The following is a 23,263-nucleotide window of genomic DNA, read 5'->3' on the forward strand; positions in this document are numbered from 1 at the left end:
ATAGACCTAATGGAGTCGGAGATGAATAATAAGGTATCATCAGTGTAATGTGAAAGCTTTTGCGCCATACCTCCCACCACCACCCCTGGAAAATTTTCCCTTTTCGTGGCTGCTAATGGTTCCAGGGCAAGACAGAACAATAATGGGGAAAGAGGGCAACCCTGCCGGGTGCACCTATCCAGAGGAAAATAATCTGAAAGTAATCCATTTGTTTGTACCCCCACTGTCTATAAAGTAAATTAATCCATCCAATAAAAGTATTCCTGAACCTGTATATTTCCAAAATCTTAAAAAGATAATCACATTCTAGCATATCAAACACCTTTTCGGCATCAAGTGAGATGGCAGCGCCAGAGTGTGATCATTCACCACTGACCACATGATATTGATGAAGATGTCATAACTTAATCTATTTTATCTATCGTAATTTAATCTAGCTGGATCAGGGAAATTGGACTAACTTTTACACTCGCTTGGATCTTTGTACTTTTTAAGAATCTGATTTATCTGGGCTTGTGTCATGGTTGGCGGAAGCTTTCCATTCTTGAATGATTCAGTATAAACTTAAGATATAATAAATTCCGTGGCAAAGCCATCTGGCCCTGGAGCCTTGCCTATAGACAAGGCCTTAATTACCTCACCAAGCTCCTCCAAGATTATCTCCGAATCAAGAATAAATTATTTTGCTCAGTTGTCAGTTTAGGGAGTTCTAATGGTTCTATTAAGTTTTTAATATCTTTCAGCAGTAGACAAAGACGTGGTACTATAGAGATCAAGATAGAATACTTTAAAAGCACTATTAATATCAATGACCGAGGTAAATATTTTACCACCAGTAGATTTTACTGAGGGAATGATAGAAAAAGACACTCTGCTTTTGGAAGCCAAAAGCTTCCCTCCCTTCTTTGTCTCCCGACTCAAAATATGACAGAAAAAAGAAAACATGCGCACGACAGTGCCAACTGGCGTCCAGCCCTCTAAACTGGAACAGTCCATGTATGCCTACGAGTGCCCCCACGACAACATTGCTGTCGGATTGCTCAAGTCCGGTGTTTCTATGCAAATCTTGTAAAATAGAATTACACAACAGAAGATAATCTATATAAAAAAAACGCAAGCAAATAGGAGGAATAAACAAAGAATGTGTAGATTTATCCACATAACGGTCCTGAAGTTTTGTTCCTCCACAAAGCAAACTCCAGCCTCTAGTGGAACCAGCATACAAAAAATAAATAAAGGCCGTTCAGTTTCTTCAGACAGTCAAACTGTCTGTTCAAAATCTAGTTCATTGAGTCGGCCCATTCAGCTGCTATATGAATGCAACAAATGACCCAATCACTCCAATGTCCTGCAAGAAATGCTCCACAAAACAAACTCCAACCAATAGGAGGCATTAGCACATAGAATGTGCAGATTCATCCACAATACTGTCCCAAAGGTGTGCTGCTACATAAACTTACAGCCGCTAGTACAAAAAAGGCGCTCCGTTTCCTCAGACGATCAAGTAGATGTTCAGTGAGTCAGTTCACTTGGCTGCAACACGAGAACCACAAAATAACTTAAGTTCATTGACTTTATGAAGGACATGGCTTATTTGTGTGCATTTTGGAGATTTTATTTGCATGTTGGTGTTTCCATCCAATATCCCAAAATGCACATAAAAATCTTTGATGGAAACATAGCTAATGAAAACTTTTCTCTCAATGTAAATTAGTGCTAAACTTTAGTACTTTACATGGAAGTACTTCAATAAATTTCCCCCACTCTGGTACCTTTTTAAAAGCTTTTGCCATCTGAAATTAATGAAAATATTAGTTAAAATATTATAGGTCATATGTGTTCGGCTACCACAGCAAAATAACCTACGCACACATGAGACTCGTTTCGCAACCAACAAATAGAGCTGCACCCCCCCATCCCCGCCCTCCCACCATGACTTGGTCAATACAACAGTTCTATTACCCGAAATAACTATTGAATAAATTTAGTTCATAAGGTTGGCATCCTTGTACAGATGAAAATAAGCTGTATGCTTGAATTGAACGGCAGAATGATGCAAGACAAAAAAAAAACTTGGAGGCAGGAGATTCGATCTGGTTCAAAACAATATGATCAATGCAGCATAACACAGCATTATCAGTTTGAGCTAGCTGGTGGTTAAATCAGTATTCAGCATCTTTATTTCAAATGAGGTTTCTTTATTCGGTGTGAAATGGTTCACGTTGTCCAGCAATGTGTCCAAGTTAACTTGTGCCTCACATTCATAATATGATGGTCTTGTCAGATTATGACATTGTATGAAAACTGAACGCATTTTTCATTTCTAAACGCTGCTCCCAAATATTATGCGACATTATAAAATCAATCCATAATCGAATTAACAAAAACCTGCCAGAATTAATAAAATCCTACTAAGTTTGTTTTTTTATTAGTGTAAATATATACATTTTTAAATGCATGTTGCTAATCTAACAGATCATGTTTGATCTTGCCTGGCAACATGTGAGTCCCCACTGCACCTTTTTCACTCAATCAAAAAATGTAAACGCCTCCCCATTAAGGTATGAATCGTTGAAGCTCTGGGTGTTTAAAACTTATGTCTATTAAAAAAATATTTCTAGAAAAATGTCTCCATGTGCTTAAGTGTTAAAAGGTTTCAATAATGTCCTAAATAATACATTAAACCAATTGGAATGCAGATCTGTCCTGACATCCTCTACAGATACAGTATACAGCTGATACTTAAGGTATTAATATAGCTATGTTTAATTTTGTGGTTACATATTTCTCTCCTACAAAATACCATGATGATACTATATTACTGTAGTAACACAATTGTTGTTGATATCATCAAATCTAGTTTTTCCACCAAAAAACATCAGTTACTATAATATTAATTTGGTAAAACTACAGTACCTTTGTGTTATGCATGTATTATAAATTGTAATAAAGTAAATATTAAGAGTGGAGACAAGAAACAGAATGGGAAAATGTGCGAAAAACAGAATCAAACGCTGGTCGTACAGACACCGGAACACCAGCAATACACACTAGAGTTTGGGTACTTGAGTTCAGACTCAAGTTGGAGTCCTGAGTCCAATTTGAATGGACTTGGACTTATCACAGACTCAAGCCTTTAGGACTCTGGAGTCCAGACGAGTCCATGGCAATTGTGATGCAATGACGAACAAAAAAGCAAACAATTAACGTAACATAGGGTGACCATATATTCTCTTTTTCTTGGACATGTCCTTTTTCAGACTTGAAATGTATCCGCCGGTATTTCAAAATTGCCTCCATAAATGTCCTCCTGAATTTGGCTTTGTCTTCATAATGATGTGCTCTCTACAGTTAGTACTATCATAATTCTGTGTATTTGGTACTGCATATACATTTTTAAGTGTATATGTCCTCAAGTGTGATTATTCTGGCTGAGAGCGGCAGCGCACTCTTACTCACATGCGTGCTATGTCTGTGAGTGAAAGGGAGTGCCACACGTGCTCTTCCACTCTCCCAGAAGCATCAATAAAGTACCCTTTTGAAAGCATGTTCCCTAACTCTGCAAATTATTAAAAATAACTAATGTTTTATCAGAATCTCGTTACTACGCTAAGCCATTTCTAACTGAAAATATTGACCATATCGAGACAATCAAATATGCTAGGGATCAGGGATATTTAAACTAATATTACGGATAAAATAGACCATGTAAATTGTGCAACTGTGTCCGTTACATATTTGTAGTGCAACCCCTGTGTGTTACTTTTAAAGCTGGCACTTGCATTTCAATGGCAAGAAAGTCAGAAAATACAATGAAGAACACAAGTGAGGGGAGAAGTCTCTTTACATATTATCCATACTAAATATAATGTAAAAAGAACAACACGTCAGCTCAATGTGTTTGCCATAAAACATTTGATCTAATCTTTTAGTAGTCTATACCTGGACACTGCAGGAGGACTGAACTTTGAAGTGTAGTAGAATAAAAATACATCTTTTCTGTTTTTATTTTGTTTAATTTTATGATCATTATTAAAGGTTTTAAAATGACCATTTATTAAATGCATTCAACACATTAAATGGTTAATTACATTACATACCCTTAATTTGAGATAAAACTAAATTGAAAATGAAGTAGAAATAAAAATTTAAATAATAACTCTGGTTGTAATGACTAACGCAGCTTTCTTTTTCTTTAGTCTGTTAGAGTGGAGTGGAAAAATCAAAATAAAATTTGAAAAAGTCAACAGAACACAGTTAGAAGTGTATTGAAGGACAGTTTTGTCTTCATACAGCTTAAGCATATGCTTTCACTAACTCATTTGAAGTTTGTTCAGCAGGATACTAATAACATGTGAATTTGAAATGCAACGGAGGTGTTTTTGTTGCATTTATGTTGACTTTGTTTTTCTTAGTTGTGACTGTTAAAATAAGCTTAAAATGTTGATGTACTCTCAATGTGGTTTGCCGTATATTTCTATGTTTCCAATAGACTATTAGGGTTACATCTGAATGCAAATAGTCACTCTGAAAAATAATCAGTGTTATCAAGCTTTGGGGCAGCATTGCTTAATAGCAAATATGAACTACTAATAAAGCACTACGACAGATAAATAGTTGTTATTTGTATAGGGTCTTTCACAACACTTACTTTCAAAGCAGCTTTACAGAAGATCAGGCATTAACAGAAAATGAAGTTATCATTGTGTAGTTTGATCAAATACAATTGTGAATTGTGTTTAAAAACAAGTAATTCAATATTATTTGTATTTGGAACCCTAGTGAGCAAGTTGAAGGCGACTGTGGCAAGGAACACAAAACCCATAAGATGTTGATTAATGGTGGAAAATAACCTTGGGAGAAACCAGACTCACTGTGGGGGCCAGTTCCCCTCTGGCTAACATCATGAATATAATGCCAATATTACTTGTGTATAGTGCAAGTCATGGTTTAAAATTATTCAGCTAAGTGTTAAGGGTCAGTGTTTAAACATTGATTTTGTTTGAACTGTAAGATTAATACCTAATGTCTTTTTGAAGTTCATCCTGGATTAACTGCAGAAGTTCACATACATGCAATTGTCCTTATTAATTGGCTGATGAAGTGTTTTGTTGGCAATTAATTGATAGTCTATGTATTCCATTTCAAGAGTGTAGTCCAACATTAGAGGTGATGCAAGCAGAGATTGGTTGGGTGCATCGCAGTTTAACAGGCTGGTAATTTCGGTGAGGTCTATCCTATATCCAAGATTCAGGCAATGGCATATGAATGATCTTGTGTCTTATGGTTGAAGTTGGCATCAGTTCATCCTCTGAATTCCATCGTATTAGACTGAAGTAATGTTTGGCTGGCACCGGCTGCTATTAGACGTCATCACACAGCAATACGTAGCAGTGGAGTCCAACATGAAGCAGGAATGGTGCTGGATCCAGCCGGTTCAGGGAACATCAGGATAGGAGTCCCGAGGTTGAGACATGGAAACAAATTTGTTCATAAGTACTATTTCTCTGTAGAAATGAACATGGTTGGGAGGATACTCCATTTTCTAGTATTTTTTACATAAACGGGAGATTTGAAATCAGTCTATAATTAGCAAGTCCTCCAGGATCAAGTTGTGGCTTAAGCGGTTGATAGCTGCCATTTTTAAAGTTTCTTGGGACATGTCCTAAGGATAGCAAGGAGTTAATAATATTAAGAGGTTCTGAGATTACAGGGACTACCTCTTTTTATTTAAGAGCTTGGTTTGTATTGGATCTAACATACATGTTGTGGCTTTTGATGTTTCGATAAGTTTTGTTAGCTCTTCATAACCTATGACAGTGAAGGATTGAAGTTGCAAGTGAGGAAAATTATGAGACACTGTTGTGGTACTGTGACAGATAATTGCATAATTTCAATTTTATTTCAAGTCGGAATATCTGATTCTGTTGAGGCTTTATTCCTATCCAATTTAGCCACAGTTGTTGTGTTAATTTTCTGAGTTTGTTAAAATATGCTGAACTGGCAGCTTTTAGTGCCTGTCTGTAGCTACAGACACTATACTCCATGCACCATGAAATACTTTTAATTTTGTATTCTTCCACTTGTTCTCCATTTGCCGGGCTGCTCTCTTGAGACCATCAGTGTGATCATTGTGCCATGGTGCAGGCAGGGCTTTTTTCTTTAATTGAAGGGGGCAACACTATCAAGAATGCTAGAGAAGACTGTTATTTCTTCATGTTCTTCGTGGCTTTGGGGTTTACTGAGTGTATGAGATAGATCTGGAAGATTTAGTGAAGCTATCTTTAGTGGTCGAAAGAATAGTACTACCTGAAAGATAGCGTGGTGTAAATTGAGTAACATTAGCTGATCGCAGCTTACAAGAGTTGAGGTAATGATCAGAGATGTCATAGCTCTGTTGCAGAATTTCTATATTATCAACATCAACTCCATATGACAGAATTAAGTGTAGCGTATGATTATGGCGATGAGTTGGTCCTGTTACATTTTGCCTGACTCCAAGAGAGTTGAGAATATAAATAAATGCTAATCCCAATGTGTCATTTTCATTATCTATGTGAATGTTGAAGTCACCAACAATTAAAGCTCTATCTACAGTAATTACAAGATCTGATAACAAAAATAGCAAATTCACTAAGGAAATCAGAAAAGGGCCCGGGGTAATCTATATACTGTAGCAAGGGTAAAAGATTACTTTTTTTTTATATATATATATCTGATTGTCAAATTAAGCATTATTAGTTCAAAAGACTTAAATTTATGTCCTGTCCTCTGAGTAACACCAAAACTTCACTGTAAATTGTAGCAACACCTCCTCCTCGACCCTTCAGACGAGGCTCATTAACAGTACGAGATTATTAACAATAATCTGGGGGAGTAGATTAATTTAATATATTCATCTGGTTTAAGCCAGGTTTCAGTCAAACAGAGCGCATCCAATCTATGATCTGTAATAATTTAATTTACATTTAGTGCTTTGGTAGAAAGAGATCTAATGTTTAGTATCATACCTTCATATGTTGTTTATCTTAATTTTGTTCACGTTTGACCTTAATCAAATGTTTTCGAAATTATTTAGTGAGTTTTGTATTTGGTAGTTCGGGGGAACAGACACCGTTTCTATGATATCTAGGTGATACAGTCTCTGTGTTGTTGTTTATATGACCTGTGTGATGTCTCAAGGCAGCTAGCAGACGTTCATATTAACCAGTTTGTCTGTATCCTGACCTGGGCCCCAGTTTGTCAGATACTATCATGTATCATGAAAATGCAGTATATCATAAATGTTGTACTGCTTATAATTTAGCAAGGCACCTTAATACAGTAATACCAATGTATTTTTTGTGAAGGTTATCATACTGTGAACATTTCATACCATAACATCCCTAATCAGCTCTGGCCTGTTGAAATTCTATGGTTTGTGTCCCTTATTGGTTTAGAGCTGCTAATGGCTCATTCACGTGTTGATCATGGTGGTAGAAAGAAGGGATGTAGCAATAATTATTCGAATAGTAATAAGAATTTCGCAAAGTTTTGATTTGCTGGCCACATATACAGTGAGATGCATGTTAAATCCTGAACACACAAACTAAAACTAGCAGTTATAACAGAATGCACTCGGTGGCGCTGTTGAGTGTGGACACAAGTTGATCACATTTGTTGAGCAAACGGTTCTGTCACTCAGTACATTCAGATGGACACCAGAAAAGTGGGTTATTATGAAAATGTGGCTTACTGTGAGAAAGATGGGTTCCTGTTTAAATGCACTGGATAAGCGGTGTACACTAATCTCGTATATGTGCAGCTCATCAGAAAGCAGCGTCCTTGTAGCAACATAATCCCCATGATGCTTCTGTAAACAACAAACATGGCATCCGAGAAAGACTATGCTAGCTGAGGTAAGGGACATTCCATAATTTAAACTGGTGTGTATAAATGAGTATAGTTTACTGAGCACATGGATATGCTTGTTTTTCCTCAACAAAAACATGACATGAGATACAATATAAAAACTATTATATGCCTAGTATTTATACTCGTCCTAGTAGTTAACGGAGTCAGACTACTTCATTAGCTGTTTCTTTTCTTTGTGTGAGTTTAAATGCTTTCTATTTTTTAGTTTTCACGCATTTCTTGTTTAAATATTTTTTAAAAACAACACAGGACATGATATAAGCTGTTTTGATTATAATTAGAGTCTTGCTTTTTTTAATGGTGCAACATACGGGGCTCGGTTGGAGCAGGAAGAGGAGGAAACGTGGCTGTCAATAGAAGAATAGATGTAAAATAACGCAACCTTTATGACAAATTATTTTAGAACTTCCCTAGAATATAATTTTTTTTTTATGAGCTTAAATATTAGAATACCAAATTATTGATGAATGCCCATCCCTAGTATAACATCTACTTTGGTTGACTACCTACTGTATATTCTACATACTTTGCTTTTTTGGATTTAACCCTCTGGGGTCTGAGGGTATTTTGGGCCTTGGAGAAGTTTTGACATGCCTTGACATTTGTGCTTTTTTCAGTTGCTTAAACATATTAATGGCTAAAGTCTGATAACACTGTATTCAGCACAAACTGGGCTACAATAATATGTGAGCAACATGTGTGTACATGTTTGTATTTTTCAGAAAATAACGTTTGTCTGGTTTAAAAAATAAAGTCATTGAAATAAGGCCATATAACATAATAAATATTTGTCCACATGACTTTTGAGAACTGGATCTTGTAGCCTAGAGTTTTTGCTACAAAATGATGTGAAAACCATCCTGATCACTCATACAAAACAAGTTGGTCATTTAACTTTTGTAAGACACTTTTAGTGTTAGAATGGACATATGCGAGGAGGCGTGAATGATCATGAATATTGATGTAATTCGTACGAGGAGACCCCTCCCCTAGGCTCATCAATGAGGAATGTGACAAAGAGAATGAATGTGAGGAGACTTGATGATCAAAATCAAGTTTTAAGTTAAAAGTAATCTGACTATAATTTTCTTTACGTAAAGACTTTATTTAATTTTAGACCTACACTACCATTTAAAAGTCTCTTCTGCTCACCAAGACTGCATTTATTTGATCCAAAATACAGTAAAAAGTGATATTTTGAACTTTTTACAATTTAAAAGAACAGTTTTCTATTTTAATATATTGTAAATGCAATTTGTGATCAAAGCTCAAATTTCTTCAGTGTCACGTGATCCTTCAGAAATCATTATAATATGCATCTTAACATTTCATATTTTTTTTTTTACCATATTACATATCATATTTATATCATACAGCATACAATTGAAATGCCTGCTTTATCTGAAACGCCATTTAAATGTAACTAAAACTTGCTTATTAGGACATATTTCAAATTTTAATACTCTGAATTCTGGCTGGCAAGTCTGGAAACAGTCCCACTAGTAAAATATGTACGTTTATATAAAATAGCATGTCAACTAATGTGTAAGTAAAACTAAATGACTTACTCGTCCGAAATCATTTCCTCGGCTGGATCAAATCTCTCTTCAAAATGCAAATGTTCATCTGAGTCCCGCTCTTCTTCTGAGGAAAATTTTAACTTTTCGTCACTATCCAGGAGTTTCCTCACATGTGTATCATGCCATCTTACAAAAGTGCAGAAAAGTGAAAGAACTGGATGTTTTTAAGGCACAGTTGGGGTTTACCATTTGCATTGATCCAGTAAATACTGTACATTGCTTTGTTTCATACATATTACATTGCAGGAGAATATTTGGATTGTTTTATTTATTAGATATTTTAAGCTTTCTTGTGTGATGCTCGCATACACAGAGACAGCTGAAAGCTCACCGTTTTTATTTTCTTTATTTTACAAAAGCGCAAGGTTTTGTTGTTATTGTGAGTGTACACCAATAAAAGTAGACCCTTTATAGTTTCTAATGATGTCTTACACTTATCTGTATACCCAAAAATACGTAGTACTTTGTGGTTTCCGTTGTAATGACAAAAATGACCGGCATGTCCGTCGATCCCAGAGGGTTATTTTATTTTGGTAGTTATATCTTTATATTACACAATTTTTTTTATAAACTTGAATGGATAGTTAATACAAAAATGAAAATTCTCATGTACTCACCCTCATGCCATCCCATCTGTTATTGTATTTTATGATGACTTTGATACTACTGTAAAGATGTGTGTATAACAGGGTGTCAGACAGACATTAAGCATAATATAGACAAAAGAATAACAATTAGAGACATCTCTTTAATGTGAACATGTGACTTTCACACATGACTTTCATGATTGGAAAGTGCCTCAATGTGAATGATCGTACAGATGTAGGTTTGCACCATTTCAGTAATATGACTGCTCACCGGTGTGTTCATGTTGACTGATTTTATTTGACTGAAGAACTTAAACAGAGTTAGCTGTCAGCCTCAAAGTAGGTGGGGATGGGGTCACACCCACCAATGATGTGAACCAATGCAAAGTTTCCTTAACAGCTCATCAGCATGAACTCTTTCAAACCACCAAAAGAGTTTTTTCTAAATGATGTCACACTTAAAGTATATCAGGGCCTTAAAAGTTTGGTTTTAATCTTTCCAAGTAATCATATCCAAAGATGAAATCTACACAATCCATTTGTCATTGAGTAATTTCTCTTTTCATACCCTTTTTGTTTTTTTAGTCAATTGTTCATAAAAAAACAAAATGCAAATAAAATAAACATTTCATTTTAATCACGCTTAGCATGGATGTTGTAAAGAAGCCATTCAACTCCAGTCTCTTAATATGTGCTCAACCTAAAACACTTCTGAGAAATGCTTATTGAACTGCCACTATTCTTAAAGACAGTACTGTTTTAGCACTTGTACTACATATCAATGTAAATGGTACTTCAAATAGTACATTGACATGTATAATTCCATTTGGTGAAATTACAAATTTCAACTTTAGGACAACGTATATAGCCATTTCTATGCCTCTCTATAGACCATTTCAAGCATGTAAACAATAATAAATGAATTAGAACGCATCTATTCCTGGAGCACTTCCGCGATTTAACAGATACATAAAATAAGGCTCCAGAGTTAACGGTTTCTTCAAATAACGTCAAACATTTACCTGAAGTTATCCAGACATGTTGATACTGAGTGTCTACGCAAGAGAGGCAATGAAAGTGTATCGTAGTTTAGACGCTCACAATTATGTTCTCAGCGGAGAGATCAGGAATATCGGATCGCTCCTATTATAATGAATGATAAGGGATAAAAGCGTCTGTTAATGATAAATGTAATTGAAAATGACTTGCGTATCTTCATTCATTGTAATGGAAGTTATCTAAAGTAACTTTTAGCGATCTACCTATCAGACTTACAATTAGTTTTTATAAATGTCATTCACCTATCAGACATAAGACGTGTGCTACAGATTTTAATACTGTACATCTCACATCACTGAAGTGGTTCATGTGTCTAATTGTTGTTGCTTTTTCAGAAATCGATAAACTTTTTTTATTTCCATTAGTTCCAGGTATCCAGCCACCAAACAACATAGTCCACATTTTAATAATGACATTTTGTTTGCAATTGTGTTAGCGTTAGTAATGTTAATCTTGTTAACGCTGTTATTTTGAAAGAGGGTGCGTTCCATTATGAAGTGATCATCTCCATGCTCTTTTCCCTTCGAAGACTTTAGCTGAGAACTTTGAAATCTAAAAGATGTGGGTCTCAAAAATAAGATTAATTTGGAACTCCCGTTTTAAGTCATTTTTGTTGGAGAGTTAGTTTGAAGCGATCTCATAGCTTGACTATTATGATTGTTCTCCCTTCAAAGTGCCCTTCGAAGGATGATTTATCTAATTTGGAACGCATTGTGAGTTCAACAACTAGCAGGACATTTTCAAGGAACAAAAAGATGTCACTTCCTTATACCATCTTGAAATGGTCTATACTTATGCCACACTTCCTCTCTGTGATTTCTTCTCCATTACTGTCTTATTCTTTTAACACTCGTTCTTCTTTCTTCGCTCTATCTTCTCTTTCCTCTGTCTTGTCCTGTGTGGTGCAGCTACGAGTCTTCAGACGAGGTTTTGCCTCGAACGCCACGACTGACTCATTTCCCCAGTGTGTCAGGCTCTCCGGCAAGTCTGGCGAACTCTATGCAGAGTTTCAACTGCTTGTCCCCACACCGTCGCCGACACACACCCACCGACATGTAACAACTGCACGCTTAATGTTAAATCCTCTGTCACCTGTGCAGGTACCACTTTTGACACTTAACAATTTAACACATCTTTCCTGATCTGGTCCTGTCAACATGTCCATACCCAGTCATTGTGCCTTGTTTACCTCTATGAATTCCATCAGCTTTATTCAGTTTCACGTATTACAATCTTCCTGCTATTCATAAAATCAATAAGCCAAGTAAAACATATTCCTGGAAAAGTATAGTCCTGGGAAATATTTTAGTATAGTAAACTTGTTTGTGTATGTACAATGTACAAAAATATGGTAATGATCAGGCTTTGGGGGATAGGTGTCAAATACAACATTTTTGTATTGTTTTTGTGTATTTGATGGTGGCTGCGCATTGTGAAACATCAAAGGTTGACCGTTATGAAAGAAGCCCTTTCATATACGTTCTATCAAGTATTGATACAGTGCAAAATATGCTAATTTTTTTTTTCATTCCAAAATTGCTGCTGTGTTAACTACAAAAATATTGAATGCCTCCTACACACTACCCAACTTTCAAAGACTTCGGATTGTGGTACCGTTCATATTACACAACTGTCTGTCTTGTCATTGAAGTCATAGCATTTTCAAATTACATGAGGATTCGACGACAGGGGTGAGCACATTACAAAACATTTCATTATTGATGAATACCCGACTACTCTGTCTGGACTCCAAATTACGTTTCACAACGGAATGCATGCGAGAAGTGATAAGAGATACGAAAATAAATGCATGATCACATGTTATGCATTTCAATCATATATTTTATTTTACAATATGAAAAAGTACCTCTTACTGAAAAATCTACCTATTTCCTTACCTGACTGTCCAATTGCTCCTGCCAATGTTCCACTAATTTTTCCTCCATTTCTTTGGTCCAATGAGATTATTATTTTTTTTTTTTTTAGTATTGAACAAAACACAAATTCGCAAGACATGGCAGCTTATACAATTAAGAGACCAATGACACACACGTGTATATATTTATTGAGTTAACAACGCACGATTAATTATACAAAAAAATAACGCGTTAAAATTAACGCATTTAATCGCATGCTTGTAGTACCACCTGTATACTCCAGAGGGCAGTAAGTGAAATGTCTGCTGTGTGAGCAACACAGTTTTTACAGTGAAGAAAACAACACAGATATGCGTTACTAAGGGTTCAAATGTGAACTAAGGGATCTCCATATATGTTTAAAGATTGAGTATTAAACTATATTTCACGTGACACAGTGACCTAAACATTTAATTTTTATGACGCAACACACCCGACACGCGAGACAAGCATGTCTGACGCAGGTCGTATGGTAGGGTGACCACCTGTCCCGCATTTTGTTTTCACTGATGACCTGCGTGGACAGAAAAGGAACTGAGCATCTGTGGACCTCATCAAAAGTGAACTCCTGGTGAAAGTGAACTACACCTACACCTGCCAGGAGTTCTACAGTCATAATGAATGAGAAGGCCCTAATCAAACCGGCCAGATCAGACAAAATTTTTTTATTCAAGATGCACTAAATCCGGTAAGAACGCATTTAATCTTTCTAGTCTTTAATAATGGAATTGATGTGTTTATTTGGAAATGTGCTTTTTGTTTTTTAACAATTAGATTATTATTTTCACTTCATTATATTTACATTGAGTAGGTCTGAGCTGTTAAAATTAGTTTGTATCGTAGACCTTATGCCAGAGTGACGTTCACAGCGCCGTCATTAACATTTAACATCACTGCAAAAATACATCTAATATAAAATCAATATTTATTCACCTAGTACAATAATAGTAAGTTATCTCTCCCACTTGTCCCGCAAAATCAGGTCTACTGACCTGCAACAGAGCAATAGCCAGGTGGTCACCCTATCGTATGGTCTTTACCTCACAAATATTTAATTACCAACAAGGTTAAGGAGGTGTCCTTTAAACTGTTACACCGTTTTTACCCAGTCAATCTTTATTTAAGAAACATGCTCCCTGAAATAGATCCACTTTGCTCCTTCTGTAATGCTGTAGATGAATCTACCCCTCACCTTTTTTGGGAACGTGTCCACGCTGTAGTATTTTGGAGAAAATTGTGTTTGTACGTACCTCTATTTTACCTAGTTTTAATTTGCTTTATAAAGAAGTTTTATTTGGTTTTCACAGTTTTGATAACTTAAGTTAATATTTTCTGATTAATCTGTTTATTTTTCTTGCCAAGTTTATACATAAGTGTAAATTTGTCTATAAAGCCCCTATTTGCACTTTTTTTGTAAAGACTTGAAATATTATTGAAATACTCTTTGTACCTCCAACAACTCCAAAGCATTGAAAAGCGTTGCACTATGTAATGAATATAATGTCTTGGCATTATTGTAAAATATATCTGTAGTATTGTGTGCTATGTATACCCCTGGCTTGTTTAAAAAAATAAATAAATAATAATTCTGACGCAGGTGTACATTGACGGATCCTTAAACAAGCCCTCATAATAAATCTCACACTAATTGACAAATTCACTTGTGAAATGGATTGCTGTGAACTGTTGACAATGATTGACTTATGATCAATAATATGGTAGTAAACAATACATTGTATTCTAAAGCCACTTTTATATTGTTTTATCAATGATTAACTCTTCTGCTACAAGAATGTAATGATTTTAATTATCTGAATTTTTTTTTTTATTCTATATCATTTAATATTTAAAGATAACTGTGTATAATTATTTATCATTATATATTGAATTATTGTTATATGAGGGGCTTTCTCAGCAAATATTTGTATATGCGATTAATCGGGATACCATGTAATTAATTAGATTAAAACATTTTAATCAATTGACAGCCCTAATATATATATATATATATACATAAACGCACATTACATTTTTTTTTTAATGTGACATTATTATTAATAAAACTTTTCTGCCGATTGTGTGGAGGGAGAGAAATTGAAAGATATAGATTTAAACTAGCTGATGAGACTTTCTTGATACCACAGCCATGCTAGTTGATGTTGTTTTGCAGGTACATCAGGACTCCCACTGAAACTTCCTGTGCCCCATTTCTTGCTCTCTCATTGGCTGTAGGTCAACGCTGCAGTTGCATTCACTCAAAACATATTTCACATTATGCGATTTGGAATTGCAGACAGGTTCAGACATCAGCGACACGTCGGCACTTCTCTCAAATCACGTCTTTGATGGTTAATGTATTGCTATCGTCGCTCACGGAAGCGAGCTCCAATTTGGCTACGATTTCAGGCTTTTCACGGCGATCTCCACAAAACTGTAGGCGAGTGAAAATCGGGCTTAAAATCGTGTAGTGTAAACTCGGCAGTTGTGAAATTTAGAAAATGATAGCTGTCGGACCACTGATTTATGCACACTCCGCTGTAGTAGCATGGTGAACCGGGCTTTACACCTCGAGATCAAAATATATATTTGTTTTAAATGAGCCGATTCCGATTATACGGCATTGGTAAAACGTCAATGAATCCATTCTTTAAAATGCCATTAGCTATAAAAATGTTTTTTTAAAAAACAACCATAAAGTGTCACGGAATTTCATATATTTTTGGGACAAAAATGAATTTAATGCAAACTAATCAAATTTCATTTACATTTATGCATTTGGCAGACTCTTTTATCCAAAGCGACTTACAGTGCAATTATTACAGGGACAATCCCCCCCAGAGCAACCTGGAGTTAAGTGCCTTGCTCAAGGACACAATCGTGGTGGCCATGGGTTTAGAACCTGTGACCTTCTGATTAACAGCCCTGTGCTTTAGCCACTACACCACCACCACTCCACAAATTTAAATCACGATATGTCCTAGTGTGATTTATAAAACCACAAAAGGCTGCGATTCCATTGAAAAATTGTGCAGCGCTCTGCAAAATGTGAAGCCAGCCGCTCATACACCGAAAACACTACATGATCATCATGCACATGTGTAGTAGATAACAAAGCATAGCACTATGAAACATGCAGCTTATGCGGTAATATTTACTATCATTTAATAAATAATAATATATTAAATGAGTATCTCACATTTTTGATGTTCTGTTGAGAATTTTTGTAATTTGACAAAAATATCTCCAGTGTTTTGGATTGTTATGTAAGGATTTTGTGTAAAAGCACTTATTTTATAAAAAACAATGCAATGTTGACATTTTTAATTAATACACATTATTAATTTGATTAGACACCGTTTTTGATAATAAAATGTAATTCAATTGTTGAATATGGAAATACAATATAACCACAATACACTATACATCATGATCTTTTGTGTGTTTTGGCTTCAGAAGTTAAAATCAGGTGTAAATATTACACCCAATGGGCACATAAAATGTCCTAGAAATGTCCTGGAAAATTGTGCCTTGAAAAGAGTGGGAACCCTGAATATGCATATAGCATACATTTAAATGATACTGAATTAATGTCTACTATTTTTAAAATCACTTTTTTTAGGTTAAGGGAAGACATGGACATCCTTCAAAGACATTCAAAAGAAAGTTAATTGCAGACAGGAAAAATGCAGGGCATAGTAAAATCATCATATTCCAAATTAATTAAAACATCTAACTGCTGTACGTCACACAAATAATTAGTGTAGAAGTCATCCTTTGAGCATCACAGCATGAAACCGTTTAAAATATTGTCACTACTCATAGTTCTTGAATCGCACATCTAGCATAATACTGTGGATAGAACCTGGCAAAGGTGGTTTCTTTAAGGACACACACTTCGTCCATTCCCAGGAGGAAGCCATGCTCCAGGTGGAATGAGCCATGACACCCATTGGACCCATTATGTCTTGCAAATGTAAATTCACGAATGCAGAAAGCAAACAAGGAGACAAACATGTCCACCTAGTCTTTCAAGGGTATTCTGCCACAACAGCCATCAACCCCAATCCCCACTGGAAAGCAGCAGAAAGGCTACCTGCTTGAAGCTTGTTAAGCACCAGAGTATAGACTGAATTTGTTCATCGTTCAGACGTGCCGATAAGTCAAGTTTCATTCCCAAGATGGAAACTTTGTGACTGCACAATGCAATTACCACAAACCAGTCCAGAAGACAGACGAGAGACAACCTCTTGAGTCACAGTCTTAAAAAGTATACTTTGAGTGTCCGATTAAACGGGTGGTAAGTCCAGTGTAGGCAGCATCCCGCAAACATTTGGCCCGCTCCCAACAGAAACACAAACGGTAGCAACACTGTAAACATGTTTGCGATCCCATCATGGAATGGTGGGGAGAATAAGAGTCTCAATTGGAGCACAGAAAAGTTTTCTGGGCTGCCTTTTTAGTTCCCTCTTCACATTTCTTAGTCCATCAGAACACTTGCTTCACAAGCTTGGGTTTAGGTCATGGCCGCTGGAGCCTCACCATTGGCTCTGTCTCCGCTCTTTGGTGGACAGTTGGAGCAGCAGTTGCGCTCTGATTTGCTAGACGCTGCCCCAATTAAGAGTGTGCTGCACTTCAGAGCACACCTCGCCTCTGCAAGATGTGTTTGTAGACCAGCGACTGCTTCTTTGGCAGTTGGAATCTCGTCAGCCCGTGCAGACTAATTTGTGTAATTAAATGGTCATTGTGTGGCAAAAAAAAAAACATGGTTCGTTTTACTATAGTAACACCATTGTTAATTTTGTAAGGGCACGTTTGTTAAATTATAAATAATATATATATATATATATATATATATATATATATATATATATATATATATATATCACTATTTTAAAACTGTAGTAACCATGTTTGTTTTAGGCAGAATGAGTTAGATTTTTATTACAATGGTTTTGGCTTTACAGTGCTACTAATATCATGGGTAAAACATTGTAACTGTAGTAAAACTGCGGTACATTTTGAGATTTATGGTTTTACTATAAATACCACAGTTATTTTTTGTTACTGTAGTAAAATCATGGTAAGTTCTGTAATTACTGTGGGTTTACTAATACCGAAGGGTATTAGTTGGGTATTATTGAACCAAAGTTCAGTTCAATTGATTCATAATCAGAAGCAATTCAAGTAATATAGTTTATAGTGTGCAACAGTTTTGTTCTGAAAGTAAAAATACCATTTATTTTTTCTCTAGTGGAATTAATATTGAACAGCTTGTAACCCTTTAAAGACAAACCTATTATGAGCTGTGAGGTTGTTAATAAATGGTATGTGCTTCTGTTGAAGCCATCCATCGGTCTGTATTATCTTGACTTTTCTCGACTGATCTTCAGAATTGCGGCAAACGAGGCATTCCAAAACTGCTTTGCAGCGACCACCCACTCCCATTAAGCACTTTGAATTATGCTGTTGTGTCACTCTCAAACTGTCCATGTATATTTGTAAATATCTAAATATGTAGCAATAAAATGTATTTATATTGTTTCTAAACTCATACTGATTTTCAAGTTTGTAATGTTGTGATTCACCTCAGAGCTGGTTGGTTCAGTTCATGGCTTACAACTGTTTTATAAAGGATTTTCTGAAATAACTGGGGGGGGGGGTACTCAAACTGGGTGGGCACTGTTGCACTCTATTAGCCTAACTGCATATGTAGAATTGTGGTGTGCGTTCATCAGCTTTTTTACAACTGCTTCAAATATGGCTCAACCTGTCAGCTTTAAGGCCTGTTCACACAGAATCCGTGATGATTTTGCGAGACGAACTTCCAATGGAATGTCTATTCACACAGATTCCGTACAAAATGATTTCAACTCTGTATAGTAGATGCCGCTGTTACTGTTCTACAAACATTTAAATCAGTGTCCTGCCTGCACCATTCACCTGCTAGAGATTAATATATTGAATGCTGTAAAAGCATTTATTTACCTAATTTGGCATAACCGTTTCATTATGTTCTTTCCTGTTGGATATGTGTTTTGATAAAATATATTACAAACAGATTGAGCTGCTGCAGCGACTGTGGGGAAATTTAAATGTAATTTAAAAAAAGCTCTTATCTCAGTCCGAAAAAACGTCCAATTGACAGTGGACTACTTGTTGGACCTGATGTGAAATAGTGTTATAGAAATGCATTGTTCCCGTTCAAAAGCTTGTTCAGAACAAGCAATCGCACTGTGAAAACTGACTTTTGTGTGAATAGACCTTTTAGATCTGCAACTATTCGTTACATAAAATTACATTTATTATGTTGAGGTTTCTGTCTTTCCTCATAGTCCCCCTTTTAATCACTCTCTCACCTTCCACTATCATACCATCTCTAAGTACAGCAGATATTTAATAATCATAATACCAAAGATCACAGGAAATACAGGGACAGTGTAGAAGCTGCCTCTAAGAAATGCTGATGACCCTCAGATGTGTTTCACTCACTTGCTTTGTACTGTGTCCGCAGGTACGAGGAGTCATCTCCGGAGGAAGTGTCATCAAAAGATGAAATGACAGAATCTGATAAAGACAAATAAAAGTGGAAATAATCCTCATTCATGTTCTCCATTTGTTTGTCGCAGTGATGTGTTCATGCAGCAGACTGTAGTAGTCTGTTTATGCAACATGTTCTAACTGTTTTAAAGATGTATGACAGCTTTATCAGTGCTTCTGTATCACCCTTTTCTGCTCATTTCATTGCCTTCCAATACTCATTGGATTATTTTATTACATATTTGCTTTCAATGTCCAGAATTTTACTTGACATATATATATATATATATATATTAGACTGTTTGCATGTAAGGTTATTTCATTATGCAGTTTTATTACAAAACTATCTGATATCATACATGCCAATCTACCCATTCTCAAAGTATTTTCAATTTTTTCAGTAAAAAAAAATATATTTAAACTTAAACATTTCTTCAGAACCAAACTGGTAAAATACTTGTAAGAGATTTAAATGAAAAACAAGACAAAAATACTGATTACGATGTTTAGCAATTTTATGACTAAGCACATTTTATAAAAAATGTTTTGGTCTTTACACATGAATTTCATGAGGGTATTTTCAAATGATATTTAAAAGCATTCTGAGCATTAGTTTTAATGTATCTGTATAAATATAGAGCAAAAAAGGACCAAATCTCTCCCTATGAAATTATGGTTATGTTTAAAGTTTCTGGCATTTTCACTATGTAGTTTAGAGGAAGGATTGTCAGGATAAATTGAGCCGTTTCTATGCCATATTGAGTGCAGATTTTGTCTGTTTGTACACCTTGTGTTCAGCTCGGTTCAATAACCATTTTACAATCTCTTCTTGTTTAATTGTTTTTTTTTTCTCAATGTAAAAGTGCAAGTATTGGCTTATAAGAGGAGTATTTTTCCTTTTATTATTTGAATTTTATTTTGTATTATTTGCATTAAACTGTGGTTTATACTGCTGTAGAGAAGCATATCACCATTGTTTGCTTGAGTGCTTTGAAATAATTTTTCTGTTATCAGAGACTGTCAACATAACTTATACATGTTCAAATACAGTCTGCTCTTACCTTCTACTATCACGCATCACTATCACTCAGTACATTCAAAATCTGGGATTCTAAGGCTAATTTACACTAGGATTTTGAATGATTTCAATAACATTGAATCATTATTGAATTAAATGAATTTGTTTCCACTCTATTTCTAGGACACTAATCGAATGTTGGCCAATTTATGACATGTTTAAAGGAATATTTTACCAAAAAATGAAATTTCTCTCAACATTGACTTACCCTCATTCCATCCAAGATATGTATGACTTTCTTCTGCTGAACACAAACGAAGATGTTTTGAAGAATATTTCAGCTCTGTGCGTTCATATAATGCAAGTGAATGGGTGTCAAAATTCTCCAAAAGCAAAGAAAACCAGCATAAATGTAATCCATTTTACTCTGGTGGTTAAATACAGGTCTTCTGAAGCGATATTATATGTGTGGTTGAGAAAGAGATCAATAATTAAGTCCTATTGTTTTAGGCGATTCACATTATGCATAACGCCACCTACTGGTCAGCGCTGATCATAGGTGGAAATTTATAGTAAAAAAGGACTTAAATATTGATCTATTTCTCACCCACAACTATGATATCACTTCTAAAGATGGATTAATCCACTGAAGTGTGTTCTACAGAGCTGAGATTTCTTCTTAGGGTGAGTAAATGGTAAGTGAAATTACATTTTTGTGGGAACTATCCATATGACACTTTTGCACAGATGGTCAGATTTCATTGATGCACACAAGATGCTCTTTTGAACATTCTCAAATCATGCTGGAGAACATGATCATCAGGTTTTGTTCAGGTCAGCTCCAACACGTTGTCATTAAAGCAAAAGGATGACCATTCCATTGAGCTTTTCACTGTATGTTGTTGATAATTTATATAATGGTGAAAAATTGTAAATAGATTTTATATTTGTATACATAATATGCCATATCAGTTCATACACGGGGGAACTATTAAACCTAATATTATAATTTATGTGATAATATTCTCAAAAAAAACATTGAGCTTCTTAAATGTAGATGTTACCCAGAATTAGTCATTTTTCAGACTATTCTTGTCACAATAGCAATATTTTGCTTTAAAACGCCGCAATTTTGTTGGCAGGATAAACAGTTAAAATGCCATTTTTAAGTGAATGCATTTAAGCGGCAACAGTTTTATCAATTTATTTAATCAAGTTTCACATCCATACAATGGATAAATGTTTAATGGAGGATCAATAATTCAATAAATAGTGATGATCAGCAGGTATTCAAATTTTGGTTTAATTACCAAATGATGGTGGCACACATGTTGCTGATTGATTAATGTAGTTACTTATTTATTTTTATTTTATATTCTAAAGCAAGGCTTGGTTACGGATTGAATTCCTTGGTCAAACACAAAACGACATAAAGCAGTAATGCCCTCTTCTAAATACCAGGGTGGGGTTGCAACATCTCTGTGTAAGTTCTCACTTAAGTTAGCACAAAGTTCACACTAAGGTATCGGGTTTCTCATGACTAATCATCAATGGGAATAGATAGGGACAAATATAAATAGGTTTCACACTTTTAAGAGCCACTCAAACAATCTGTCACTGGATGACGATGTGTTATAATGTAATGAAATTATTTAAATTAAATGGTTCTTATTTTTTTTATATCATAAAATAAGGGTACTTTAGAATGGCGGCCTATGGAGAAACATGCTTTTTGCCATCGGGTGGTGCAGTTCCAGCAGGTGCTAACAGGGACCACATGGTAACAACTGGGTAGGGTTGAGGTTAAGTTTAGGTTTTCACGTAAGTTTGTACGTCAAGTTCACACTAAGGGCTTAGTAACTACTAGTGAGTTTGTAACAAAGTCAGTACTAAATTTGGTTGCACCAACTGTTCTTAAGGCAAGATATAACTAGTAGGTCGTAAACTCTCCGTAAAGTGATGCGTAGTCGCATAAAATGACATTTACCTGTATTGATCCAATAAGCAGCCTTCAAATTTGTGCACAGAAGTGTTAAAAAGCTGTTAATTTCTGTTTGATCTTGTTTCGGTTAATGTTCAAAACTTGTTTTCTCACGTAACTGTCAGCTGTAATGAATTATATCTCCATTAAAATACGATACGTAATAAAAAAAAATTTATAAATAGTATATTTGCCCTGTGTAAATAACAATATATAGGAACTGTATCTAAAATAAATTAGGGGCGATATGGGAGTAGATATGGAAAAAAGTAAAACGATTTCATGCTTTTAAGAGCCACTCAAAAACAATCCATCACCGGATGACGATGTGTTATAATGTAATTAAATAATTTAAATTGAACTGGTTCATGTTATTTATTTTTTTATTTCGTCATAAAACATGGCTACATTTGAATGGCGGCCTATGGAGAAACATGCTTTTTGCCATCGGGTGGTGCAGTTCCAGCATCTACCAGCAGAGGCCAACACGGACCCCATGGTAACAACTGGGTAGGGTTAAGTTGGGACATCAAGTTCACACTAAGGGCTTAGTGATCAGTCACGTGACACCCAATCCCGGATCTGAGTGCCCATGAGCAAAGATGTCAGCCTCCATTTAGTTCACTTTCTGGGAACCCTGCACTAGCTGAGCACAGTCATAGAGATGAATG

The 23,263-nt window shown here is 35.4% G+C and overlaps 1 protein-coding gene across 1 annotated transcript in view; it reads left to right on the forward strand.

Moving 5' to 3' along the window:
* hm13 (histocompatibility (minor) 13) overlaps positions 1-20,941 on the forward strand; it is a 45,858-nt gene extending 24,917 nt beyond the window's left edge. The window contains exon 12 of the mRNA XM_052100790.1: positions 19,568-20,941. Coding sequence (XP_051956750.1) covers positions 19,568-19,637 — 70 coding nt within the window. The 3' untranslated portion in view covers positions 19,638-20,941. The remainder of the gene's footprint in view (positions 1-19,567) is intronic.
* The last annotated feature ends 2,322 nt before the right edge of the window (positions 20,942-23,263 follow it).

Source organism: Xyrauchen texanus, chromosome 31 (assembly GCF_025860055.1).
Source record: "Xyrauchen texanus isolate HMW12.3.18 chromosome 31, RBS_HiC_50CHRs, whole genome shotgun sequence".
Classification (NCBI taxonomy): Eukaryota; Metazoa; Chordata; class Actinopteri; order Cypriniformes; family Catostomidae; genus Xyrauchen; species Xyrauchen texanus.